The 13,506-nt window shown below is 31.7% G+C and overlaps 1 protein-coding gene and 1 long non-coding RNA gene across 2 annotated transcripts; both read right to left on the bottom strand.

Moving 5' to 3' along the window:
• Positions 1 to 1,348: 1,348 nt before the first annotated feature.
• On the bottom strand, positions 1,349 to 2,236 carry LOC132751945 (uncharacterized). The gene is made up of 2 exons (XR_009628742.1): positions 2,141 to 2,236; positions 1,349 to 2,106 (listed from the first exon to the last, which is right to left on the bottom strand). It is a non-coding gene; the product is annotated as an uncharacterized LOC132751945 (long non-coding RNA).
• Positions 2,237 to 5,395: 3,159 nt separating this feature from the next.
• Positions 5,396 to 8,059, bottom strand: LOC132751946 (lysM and putative peptidoglycan-binding domain-containing protein 3-like). The gene is made up of 2 exons (XM_060742167.1): positions 7,631 to 8,059; positions 5,396 to 6,394 (listed from the first exon to the last, which is right to left on the bottom strand). The coding sequence occupies exons 1-2, from the start codon at positions 7,904 to 7,906 to the stop codon at positions 5,813 to 5,815; spliced, it is 858 nt and encodes a 285-aa protein (XP_060598150.1). The 5' UTR covers positions 7,907 to 8,059; the 3' UTR covers positions 5,396 to 5,812.
• Positions 8,060 to 13,506: the final 5,447 nt, after the last annotated feature.

The following is a 13,506-nucleotide window of genomic DNA, read 5'->3' as shown; positions in this document are numbered from 1 at the left end:
GAAGATACAAAGTTAACATGTCTAAATGGCAATATCAATTTTATTTCATGATTAAGTCACCTTGCACATTTTCACATATATATGTAATATGTATCTTGATTTTCATGTAATTACTTAATGCTTGTTTATCCAGATTCCTACACAACAAATTAAATACATGATTGAAAGAGGACAGTTGACAACTTTAACAAAATAACAATCAGATAGAAAAATAAATATAGGTTACTGTAAGAAATAAAACATCTCCACAGATTTTGGCTATTATACATGTATAATAATAATAATATTTCTAAAATCAAATAGGGAGTTGCTTTAACTTAAATATATTAATCATTGCTTCTTTCCCGTGAAATATGTGAACTCCTGAAGTATCCTAGAAATAAACAGTGTTTCTTTACAACCTAGAAGAAATTATTTTTAATTAACTCATTTCATCACATCAGCAATTAGTCCTACTGCTGTTGGACGGCTGCCAAGTAATTTAATACTGTTTAGGTCACAAGGTGACTTTGCAGCCCTACTGCTTGAGGAAGAATAAAGACACTACATGTGACTTTTACCATGTGTTTTAGGAACAAGCACAACATGCCAAAGGACCCCAAATTAAAGCTGTAGTGCACTTATATGAATGAAAAGACTTACAGTTTTGCGGTCAACTCTAAACATACAAAAGTAGAACCACCTGAAATACCTGGCTGGCTGTATAGCTAGCTTCCTCATAGGCTTAAATAGGTTACAAATATGATTAAGATAAAATTGTAATTTGATAACAATTTGTCAACATTAAAAATATTGTTAATATTCATAAATAAAACTAATATTTGTGAATAGTGAGTATTTACAAAATGAATCAGTTCAAGTGAATAGAGAATTTCATGAAAGAAGTGGTGAAATGGAATAAACCAATGTACTGGACTGTCTCTTATTGCTTGTGTATGTATTTTCATCTTGATAAAAAAACTGACTAAGTTCCTATAGCTTAAAAGAATTGAAAATTTCTGATGAAGCAATGGGCTATCATGGCACAAGGATGTAATCTTTGCCAAACTAACTAAAAACAACAGATGAATATTATAATCCTGTCTTCAAATATTATAGTCATCTGCAATAAATAATAGACACCCTTTTGTCCTAAAACTCTCTAGATAAGAATAAGAAAACTACATTTACAGTTTTTGAAATCTTTACAGTATACTCTGATGTACACCTATTAGTTTAATTTACCCTTGAGAATTAAAAGTGTTCAGAAAAATTTAATATACACAAATAATATAAACAAATCTTCAGTTGTCAACTTCAATTATAAAATTCTCAAAGACAAATTCTTTTTGTTATGAATGTACTAGTATTATTTTTTGTTAGTTTTATTTTTCATATATTAACATTTCATTTACATCATAAATTACAATAACAAATTGTACAAATTGACTTGGAAGCTTCAAAAGTTTTTCTTTTGCTTAACTCCATATGCTTGTTCAACAATGGAATTGGTGACTATCAGTCAAATGTACATATCAGTCAAACTTTAAATTCTTACATGAATTCTTTATGCAAAAAATACAAACCAACAAAAATAAAATATGATTGCCAATTTATATAGATCATTATTTCATTTAAACAACAGCACAATTTTCATTTTTTTAAGTTGTCCATTAACAAAAAAAGGATGACCATAACACTTGAGCAATTACATCTACAATGGTGCCTTTGGTTCTTGACCTGATATACAATGTAACTCAAATTCATGTAATATACAGTACAAACATTTTACAAAGTTAAGATGTCATTGCCATATTGATATATTTTCAATGCATGCCCAAACAAAACGATTACAAACATCCAATTCTGTGTATCAACACAGGCTACAATTTTGTTGAAATTCTAATAGCAGTTACAACCTTATACATGTAGTTATACATACTTCTTCCTTTGATTATATTACAGATATGTACCATGTTTTACCAAGTTGAAGTTAAAAGATGTTAAAGAATTGTTCTGCATTAGATCTGGATATGTCAATTGACAAAAAATGGTTACGATGACCAGCTTAACCTATTGGACCCCAAAAAAGATTAGCCTTTGCCCCCAGTATGGAGCCAGGCCTATCTGCAGGTCTGTTCCATTTGACCAGGCTCTATACCATTGGTCACTTTCTCTTTTGTATTTTGTTGAAATTCCTTGAAGCATGAATGCCTCTAAATTCAATGTGCATGAATTCAACAGGCTGACCTGCCAATACTGCACTGGTTTTGAAGTCAGTATCCTTAATTATTTACTTGGACAAGGACGCCCTGATATGAAATTATGATGGTTAATAAATACACATGGCCATAAAGACCCTGATATAAAACTGTGAATTTAAATATACCATACTGCCTAAATAAACCCTGTTGCAGAGTATTTACAGATAATAATTTTTAAAATCATCTAAACATTTGACAAAAAACCTAGCATCTGATCAAATATCCAACAGTTCAATCTACAATGTAATTCTTATTCCAAAATAAAAATCCATATACAAATATTAAATTTTACAAGTTACAAACTCTTTTTCAAACAATAAATGCGTGTGATGAACAAAACTTGAGCATTGTCTTGAAAGTTATTGGGTAACTTCTAAATTGACTTCTATTCTTTTTAATCAATAAACTGAAACTGGGAAAAAATACATCAATGAAGTCATGACAATAGCTACACATGTACACTTCTTTCTTCAAAAAGTGGATTAAATAAAACAATGAAAATAATTGTTTCCATTCCATGCATGTATTTAGATACTTTAGTTTTTTTTGTAAATGTCTTAATACAAAGTCCATTAAATGATGCTAAACATTTCTGAACTATTTAACCAAAGACTGTACATGAAAAGTTTTACCTCAATGAAGACAAAAAACGTAAGATCTTTTTTTAAAAGTGAAAGCAAGCTCCTTCTATCAGATTCAGTTTTCCCTAAAACATCCGCAAAATGTGTCTTCAGTACCCAAAGGTTTTAAGAATTTTGTTATATAGAACTATCATGAACATCTTGAACTATCATGAACATGTACAAAGAGGGTGAACATTTTGAGAAAAATACCCTATTCCAATTTTTACCCGAAATTTCAAATACTACATGTACCAGTAGTGGAATATAACATGTTTCATCTTGTTTCATGATGATAATGGTAAATGAAGACTTAAACTGAATTAAATCTAAATTGAGTCCAGAAAATAATCATATGAATACATCGTCACCTTAGTGCAATAATGGATTAAGTCCTATTGACTTGACTTTTAATAGGAGTTAACCTGTTACTGCACTAAGATAATGACATGTGTATTTTAATTTTTTATCTGAACAGTATGAATAATGTTTTTTAAAATCCTAATTTCAAAGGGGGAATCATTACAAAAATAGTACTTTCAGAATTATGCCCCTTGTCTAAAACTTTGTCATGATAAGCAAATATATTAAGTTTCATGTTGATGACTTTTGAATTGGTTGAATAATGGGCTACATTAAAATTTTTGCAGAAAGACAATGACAATAATGATGCAGCAGTGATAATATATTAGCTTGACTTTTTCATCAAAACAGACAAACTATAAATGAATAACCCTCAAAATGTTTAAAGCTATTGCTTTAAATGTTTTTGATAATTTCTGTCTCCCTGAAATTTCCACATATAATTCCAGAAAACATTATAATTAAGTCAAACCTTTTCATGTACATTGTACATATAGATATTAAAAATGTTTGTAAAAATGACATTATTCATATAGCATTTTCTATCTGTGCTCTACACAAGATTTTTTCCTCATGGTGAATAGGAGAAACACCTTTAGGGGGAAAAAATCTAAAATAATCAACCTGTTTTCACAATTATGTATCTGAACAAAAATCAATATTTATACAAATTAAATATCACAGACTAAAAAACCAGACAGATCAACAAATTCAGCACAATAACATAGAAATAAAATCAGACATTAAAAATGATGATTATTAAATTTTACAGTTGCCAAGGAAACATACTCATGGCTTTTGTATAGTTTGGCAATATTGACCAAGGACATTTGAATATTCAGTTTCCTCTTCTAGGCAATTGTAGCTTTCCGTAGTCAAATGTTTTTACCAATGAAATAGGCCACAGCTGTATATGTATAATATGAAAGCATAAATGTGTAAGGTGTTCTATTAGCCTCCATGTTTAGGTGCTAGAATGTGAAAACAAAGGTTCTGGGTTTGAATCTAGATCAAGACGTTCATTTTTTAAGAGAAATTTGACCATGTTTTATAATGTACATGTCATTGTGTAACACACATTGCATCATTTTACTGAAATTAATGTTGAATACTTCAGATGGTTTACTCAATACTTGGTTGTAAATTACGATCAAACATTTATTTTGTAAGTAAACATCAAAACAATTTAAATCTAAGGAAAAATCTGAAACCACTAGCATTTTATTGAATTTACAATCAAACATTTGCCATGTTAGTAAACACAAAAAACAATTTAAATCTAAGGAAAAATCTGAAACCACTATCATTTTATTGAATGAGAATTAATTAAAAATAAATCAAAGTTTGGCAATAAGAATTTTGCAAGTTTATTACACATCTTATAGATCTATGTGTAATCTGTAATTCTTAAATGATTAAACAGTCTTGCATTATAAGACTGAACAAATCATCATATTCAAACAATGTCAACAGGCTGAAATAGAGCTGTCAACAACATATTGACTCTGATAAGACTTACAAGTTCATATGTTCTAGAACAAGAATTAACATAAGATTCAATAAGTGGAGATGAAACATAGTACAAACTGATAAAATTTGTAAATTTTATACTCATTTATTCTTTTAAACATCGCTTTTTAACTTTGTTGCCATTTTGATGCGCAGGCATGTCCACGAGTGGTTTGACATTATTGGAAGATAGATATTTTAATTGTATCCATTAAACACATGTCATTTTATCCTGCATTGTATGTAAAGATTTTCAAAATAACAAAGAAGAGCTAAAAAACAAACCCTTAAACATTTAATCTTTACATCTCAGAAAAAAGAAAAATTACAAGTAAAAAATACCGGATAATGCATTAAAGTGACATTATGCTCATTTTTTGAGTGTCAAGTTTACCCGAATTAGTTTCATATTTAAAAAATTGACTGTTATTTTGGTGATTTGCCATAAGCCCAATAATTAAATTTTATAATGACCAATGATTAGGATAAAATTATGCCTAAACTATAAAAAGACAGTCCTACTCTTCTTATCAAGTGACCATTACAGCTAAATTATAGAAATATATATACATGTTTTTATAGAAAATTTCAATGGTCATGTGAGTTACTGATTATTTGAAAGCAAAACTTAGAATTGAAAACAATTATGGAAAAGTGTTAATTTTTTTTTACTTTCACCTGTACACTCACCATTTGCAGTTAGATAAGCATAATGTCATTTTAAGGAGTTTAGGAAATGCCTTAAATTTAAAAACATGTATATTTATTATCTTTGAGAGCAGTAATAACTGACTCATTTATTAAAAAGATAAGGGGCAAAGATTTAATAATTTCAGAGAACACATTTGCCAGTTTCTCAAATCTTGCAGAAATCTAATCATGAAAGGATGATTAAGTGATGATTGAGTGATTTAACAGCCTGCTGCTTGAACCCCTCAATGTCACTTAGAAATTAAAACAACATATCTTTTTGACCCATCACTGGAGCACCGTAACTTCTTTAAGTTTATTATTTCAGTACATAAAAGTGACATAATTATAGCACTTGACCATCTCTTTTTCAAACATAAAAATTTGTTATTTCCTAAAATACAGTACATATACAACAATAGCTAAGGGAACAACAATTGCCACTAAGACCAATATAGTAACTGTTGTTTTCCATTCTATAACACATTCTAAATATTTTGACTTCTTTCTTTGTGGCATTACAAAAGGCGTCACAGACTTGTGAGTCAATACTGAGATCACTTCATCCAAAGAATTCCTTTCTGTCCGTGTTGTTTTTAGTATATGAGACAAATCTTTATCCATGTCTTTAAGAAATTTTACTGCTTCAGTGGTCTGACTTCTGGTCGCTTTATTTATGCTTATTTTCCGAATGACCTGCTTTTGAGTTTCAGGATCACTTAGGTCAGTCACAGCACGATCAGTTTCAGAATCATAATAAATGCTTTGATCATCACCACTTTCGATGCATGCAGAACCATTTGAAAGACTTCTTGTTACTGTTTTTAACAATTTTTCACCACATTTTTTGTCATCATCTTGTATTTGATCAACGAGGAAGGAATGTTGCTTTACTGGTATTTTAACAGATGTCAAGGCATAAAAATCTTGGTCCCTGATTAAATTATTAAGTCTCTTTATTTCTGAAATCTACAAAAAAAAAGTATATTTACAAAATGAATTGCGGTGTTATTGAATAATTTATCTATATTTTTTCAAGATGTTCACAAAAACGCAGCTGTATATTTAACAAATAATAAATGATAATGATCTTTGAAAAGGTCTAATGTAGCACCATTCGGTTAGTTCAACACTGAATCAATAGGTTAAGGTACAACGTTGGACTGTGAATTGGGTTACCAACGTCAGACCTTAGTTTTTGGGCTAACTTTGAAGAATACACCGATAAACACTTTCAGAACTAGCAGACGACAGGCTATTATCAGCAGTATTTCGAGTAAAGATAAGTTAGATAACAGCTTGGGTATCTCACTGTATAAATCGTATGTAAAATGGTCTGACATATGGTAGGTTTAACAGATAATTTAAATACTTTGGAGTCAAAAGATGTGTTGAAGTTTATACTGTGATGAAGCTAAGATCCAAAGCTTTCTATTGGTGTAATACATTTCAAAATCGGACATGTAATCTCAACAAACTAGCGGTTTAAAAACGGCTTATTTTGTATTGTTTTAGCATATGTGGTATCGATTTTACTCTAAGATAAGGGAAGCAACTTGTATTTTTCACTCGATACACCTTGGTTATTTACGTAGATCATACGGGGAAGTCAAAGACTGGGCCCGCGAAGCGGGTCCAGGCTTTGGCTTGCCCGGCTATAGACTACACGTGTATATTTAAAAGAAAATCAAATAAAAAACAATTAAAAAATATATAGAATTCTATACCTATCAATGAAATTTACAGTGTCAGTTCTAGTCGGGCGCCGCCATTTACAATGTAACTCAATGATAGTAGGCGGGGTATTTTGATAACGGAACAAATCTCAACTTTTCGGATAAATGATAATCGTCGAGTGTTCCGAGTGAAAACGGAAGCAGTGCATGTAATACCGAATGACACCTTTAAAACGGAAAGAATGAAAGGATTTTTTTTTACGACTTCCCCGTTCATAGGCTTTGCCTAATTCCATATTATTGAAAGTGTTTATGGGTGTATTGTGTTTTTAGAACACATCTATAACTTTGTGACAAAATTTGGCCCCTCCTAAAAAACATTTCCAAGATTGATGACACTTCATCCAACTGACTATTCACCCCATGATAGTCACCCTACTACCCTACTTTAGTGACTATTTTGCTCTAGATTGGTGACGAGCGGTGGCGATTCACCATGAATTTGTTTATTACAGTTTAAAGATCTTACAGGGCATCCGTACTGCAAAGATACAGACTGCAATGTGTCATCCTCAGTCAGCCTCCTCTCAACATAGGCTGGACCTTCTTCCTGCGCTGCTGCCTTATTGCTTTTACTTTTCCTGGTGCGAACATTGTTAAGCTCAAACTCAACAACATCTTCTTCAGCAATATCATCATCACCAAAAACATAAACTTTCGACTTCTTCACATTTTGGATTTCACCCAGTCTTTTGTACTCGTATTTTTGTCCGCCAAATATACTTCTGACAAATTTACCGCTCATATTTGACTAAATTGTACACAAAAACATAGCTGAAGAAATCAATTAGTCCCAACCTGTAAAGTAGAGGGTCTTTAATTGAAATTTAATCGGATCAACTTATTTGACAGGTAACCGGAAGTAAGTGGCAATTGATCTAGGTTTAAGAGGTGCTTTAATTTGAAATCTGAATCGCTTCGATGTTAGGTACAATACCACTAAATATTTTCCTTCTCTATCTCGAGGCTGAAAACGGTAAAAAAGAGCCTTAGCAGAGTGTATCAAAAATGCAAGTTTTTTTCCCATTAGGTTGAAATTTCTCAAAGAAAATAAGAGAAACGAATTGGATACTAAAAAAAACACACAAAAAACCACAAAAAAAACCAATAAAAAGACAACAGAAACAACCCCCTTGGAAAAAAAACAAAAACGCGATATGCAACAACAATTTCAACAATCCTATAGATTTATTGATACAATCAATTAGGAATAGTGAATATTATCACTGTTTCATCCAAGGTATTGCTGGTCTTCAAACTATGTTTTCTTTAAATATTTGATTGAGAATATTAATAGGAGCTCAAATAGTGGAGGCATCTGAGGTCGAACTACATGTACGGATTCATGGGATTTACATTTATATCTGCTTTTATATAATGTTTTATATCTGCGTTTATATAATGTTTATTACAATTTATCCCTGTTTAAATGAAAGATAGTTCTTGTGTTTTGTGTTTATATTTCTTTTGATGAGAAATAACATTTTATTTGCGCAAGATGTAATCCTTGAGATCTAGGTGCGTCTTATACGTGTTGTAATTAAAATCTCTAGACCAAGATATTATGAATTTGGATACATGTTAAGGTTTGACATAAATAAAATACTTGCTTTCCTTTTTTAAATCTTGCAATATAAGGACTTGGCATTTAGAGGAATCGAATTCCATCCTACTCTCTTTCCAATGCATCTTATCTATATCCTTACCGTGCATCTGAGAAAGTATTGCACCTATTGTTTTCCAGTTTAGTGCACACACTTTCTGTTACTCCAGTACCATACACCGTTTTGCATCAATTGGCACGGAAGTGTCACGTTAAAGTTCCATGGAAACAGTCGTATGGACACACCGAGCTTGAACATTTTCAATTTTACCGTTTTGGGCGTTCTATAGGGATTCGGTTTTGCTCTTTTTTCAAGGGACAGAACGTGAAGTGGTTGCACACTTGGTTCAAGCGAGAAAATTGGTTGCAAACTTGACAAAATGGCTACTGAGTCATAAATATTAACAACATTAATAAGTGTAATAATTTTTCATAAATGAATTGAGAAACATGCGAATGAAAGAAATACACACGTGCATTATGGCTGTAGAACAGGAAATACATTAGAACAAATATCAACAATGCAAAGCGACATAAAGAGAATGCAACCCACGACAAAATACAGTCACACTGGACTATCACAAAGGTATTCAGTAGGGCACCGAACATAAACCAGGAGAGGGCACAAAGTCTGGGCATGGAGTGGCCGTACCAATAAATGATAACAATTGACAATTAAATAAAGAAACCCCTAAATGTCAAAGCTGTTTAAAACATTTTTAAAAGCCAGTGAAAAAAAACACAGTTGCATGTATAAAATAAATTTTCAAGAAATATCTGTGACTAATCAATATGATCTTCGTTGAATTGTTTGGCAGTTTAATATTTGACTAAAAAAAAAAGTTTGCAACCAGAAATGCGTGAACTACAAGTTTGCTACTAAAATGCGCTTGAACAGATATTTTCGTGTATTGAAATTTTATTTGGAACATGCAAATTTAAATATTTACACAGTATTGACAGATATATATTTTGTCTTGTTTGGTGAACTTTTAAACTTACAGATGCGTTTAAATGAGCATAAAAATTGCCCTGGACTGTCACTTGTCAAGTCTCAAAATATGTACATAGCAAGTTTATATCTTAATAACTTCGTCATATCAGAAGCTAGGAAGCCGAGACCTTAAACCGAGTGTGCCATAAACATTGCTTTAAGGAATAGGCATATTAAAGAATTTAAAAATAACATATAAACCCACTTTCCTGAAGAAATTACGTGCGCATGTTGTAAATATTTATGACTCAGTAGCCATTTTATCAAGTTTGCAACCAATCTTTTCACTTGAACTCTTGATTTTAATAAAGTTTAGACACAATGTCATCATCAAAAGTGTGAATTTCAGGCAGAAGTAGAGAGCGCATTGATATATGTCAGTGATTATAAATTTGACAGTAAAGTTGGCCGATGACAGAGCCTTTTCATGTACAGTTGTTGTAATGATGTAATGGTCTGCTATATCTGAAATTATATATGTTTTGTTGAAAATCGTCCAGCTTGACATTAAAAAGATAGCTAAGATATTTTCATTCCGTGTGTTCCATTTACCATTAGAGTAAAACAGTGACTTTCAATTACAGTACTTTCATTTTTTTCATAAATAGTTTTAGAAATAACATCCAAATTTGTAAGAATGTTAAGTTATGTTCAGTGTCTCGTGTTAATTGTGGAAAATTAAAGTTCCCTTGAATTATACTAGTGCCTTTGAGATGTCTTGCTATATCTCATGATTTTTCAAATTCAAATATACTTCATATGTGTCATTTTCATGTGGTTTATAATAGGATGCACTGTAAAATGGTTTTCTTCCTTTGATTTCTTTTGGACCAATGTGATTTCACAATCAGCGGTCGGTTTTTGGCATAGACTTTAATTGTCAATTAAAGTCCTAAAAGTAGTTTTGACTGTTAAGGTAAAGTAAATTAAGTTATTCCTTACATGTGCATGTATTTTAATACACTATCTCCTTATCATTTTTATTCACAAAGCAAACCAAAACGAAACCTCCCACACTAGTACCTGCCAATATTTTGCACTATATTTACAAGGTTAAATTAGCTTTGCGCGCACGCGGGCGCGCACACACACAAAAACACACGCACGCGCTCGCTCGCTCGCTCGCACGCACGCTCACACACAGAAAATGGCGGATCTGATGACATTTAAAAGTCAAATAACGGTTTCTTCAGATTTTTATAATTATGTAAATATGGTAAAAAAATGTCTGAAAGATATACTTTAATACTATGTATACAACAATGATATATAATTTTAAAACAAAAACATGAATGTCTGGTTTTAATGTTAAAAGACTTATGTCTGCAATTCCGTTGATTTGTAAACAATTACATGTAAACCTCTGGAGGGTAATAGGCGCTAAAGAGGGGGAATTCTCACGATTTATATAAAACGTGTCAACCAATGAATAATCGAGATATTCATTTGTATCTTTCGAATCTCACGTAGATTCTATCAGCAACATATACATGTATTTGTTAAATTGTTATGGAAAGAGAAACAAAATCCAACACATTTTACATAAAAATATTTGACTTCGCGCTCTATTATACATGTACATTGTATATACTAACAATTTTCAAGTTCTTGGTAAGATTATAATTTTGCAAAATGAGCGAATATCATCTAGGAATCCATATAACCTTCTATTTAACATCTGTAAATATCAATTTTAACCGCAAAAAACAAACAACGTAAAAAGGAGAAATTTAAGACATAAAACAAATTCTCATTTTAGTTAACGCGCGTTCCACATATACTGTGTGGAGATAAAAAGTTAACGTTATTTCAGCTGGACATTAATGCATTGCGCCATTGCGCCAGAAACTATGAAAAGTACGTGGTACTTTTAAAAATAATTCAGATGCATATTAAATGCATAATATCAGAGGCACTATATTATATACATGGTACAATTTTATTAATATTAAAGAAAAATGTATCACCAAAAGCATATGTGTATTTGTTGGCATGCTGTAAACTTATGCTTTATTTTTTACCGGGGAAGACTATGTTTAAACCACGGATTATATTACATATAATAAATCCGTGGTTTAACGATATTTGATTTTATATACAATTAGATCTACTCTTAATACAAATCTGTCAAATCTAATGCGCTTATATTTAAAAGGTAAGGATAATGATTACGGGTTTTCTTTTTCTTCTTCCATTTTTTTTCACCAAAAGGGGTCAAAGGGTTAGTAAAAATTTTTAAATGTGTATTTTGGAATTTATTCATATTTATTGGGGATTTTAACAAAAATTTGGCCCATTTCAGACTATGGCTTAAAAAATTTAGGGTCAATTTTAAAAAAGGGTCAAGGTCACAAAAAGATGATAAAATTTTCCCAATTTTGCCCGGGAAAAGATATCTCCTACACGAGGGAGGGATTTTAATAAAATTCCAAAAAAATTTTCCCCTTTTTAAAAAGCCATGTGGGAAATTGAACTGGGGCCCCTAGGTAAAAGGCAAGGTACATTAAAGGCTCAGGGAAAAAACGCTTGCCCCGGAGAAAAATTTTCACATGCTAGAGGGATTTCAAAAATTGGCAAAAATTGTTCCCTTTGTGGGGCGGAGTTTTCCCCGCAAAAAACGGGGCCCCTGCACCCAAATTTTTAAAGGTCACCCCATAAAGGTCAATTTTAGATAAAATAGGAAGATGGTATAGGGACGATTTTAATCCATTTATTGGGGGATTGAAACCAAAAATGGCTTTATTTTTACACGGTTTGTGAAATTTTATTTTAAAAGGTTTAATATTTTCCCAAGGCCCAAGGTCACAAAAGATGGTGAAATTCCACGTTTTTGTTGGAGATACCCTCCTACTTTTTATGGAAAGGGAATTTTTTAAATAATACTTTAAGGGAAAATTTCCCCCACCAAATGTTTGTTTTGCCCATGCATGATCAATGTCTCCAGGTAAAGGTAAGGTAAACATTAAAAGCCCCATTAAAAAACCGCTTGTCCAAGAAAAAAACTTCTTCTTTCATTGGGGGTTTTCAATATACTTGGCAAAGTGTTTCACCTTTTGTTGGGGGCTGAGTGTCGCATGAAAATTCAACCCCTGCGCCCAAAGTCAAGGTTTACACATAGAGGTCAAAATTTTCAGAAAAATTTTGAAGTATGAAAGGGGGGCCCTTTTAGTCATCATTTTTTTGAGGGATTGTAACAATGGTTACTTTTTCTTTGATAAAAGGTGTAAACCATTTAATTTAGGTTAATTTTTCCCAGGAAAAGGTCAGGAGAGGTTTTAAATATCCAAAATGTTGTCGGACCCTATTTTCTACATCCCATGGGGGAAATTTAATGTTACTTTTTTAAAATTGTTACCACCAAGGAGGGTAGTGCCCTGCACATAAACCAAAAGGTCTCTGGGTTAAAAGGGGTTTAAAGGGTTTTCACAGTTAGAGCTCAAAAAAAAACCGCTTTCGGGAAAGAAAAAACCTTTTTAACATGATAGAGGGATTTAAATTTAAAAATTTGGGCCCAAAAATGTTCATAAATTGTGGGCTGAGTCCCCGTGCATAAAATTCAGGCCCCGGGCGAAAAGGGTTCAACACCTGTGATATTTTCCCACTGATTTTTTTTTAAGGTTTCATTTAAAAAACACGCGCCAAAAATAAAAACTTGTTGCTAGAAACACTTATCCAAAATCCCCACTCCACTAAAGCTTTCTAAACGGGCGTTTTTGGACTATGTACCCTTTTTTTTATTTTTTAAAAC

Source organism: Ruditapes philippinarum, unplaced genomic scaffold, assembly GCF_026571515.1.
Source record: "Ruditapes philippinarum isolate M1 unplaced genomic scaffold, ASM2657151v2 ctg12505_1_1_1_1, whole genome shotgun sequence".
Lineage (NCBI taxonomy): Eukaryota > Metazoa > Mollusca > Bivalvia > Venerida > Veneridae > Ruditapes > Ruditapes philippinarum.
The sequence above is the reverse complement of the archived record's forward strand: the minus strand, read 5'-3'. Positions and strand labels throughout refer to the sequence as shown.

Coding starts and splice junctions, on each gene's coding strand:
- LOC132751946 (XM_060742167.1), bottom strand. CDS start 7,906: ATGAGCGGTAAATTTGTCAGAAGTATATTTGGCGGACAAAAATACGAG. Junction 6,395..7,630: donor CTTTGCAGTACGGATGCCCT/GTAAGATCTTTA, acceptor TTTTTTTTGTAG/ATTTCAGAAATAAAGAGACT.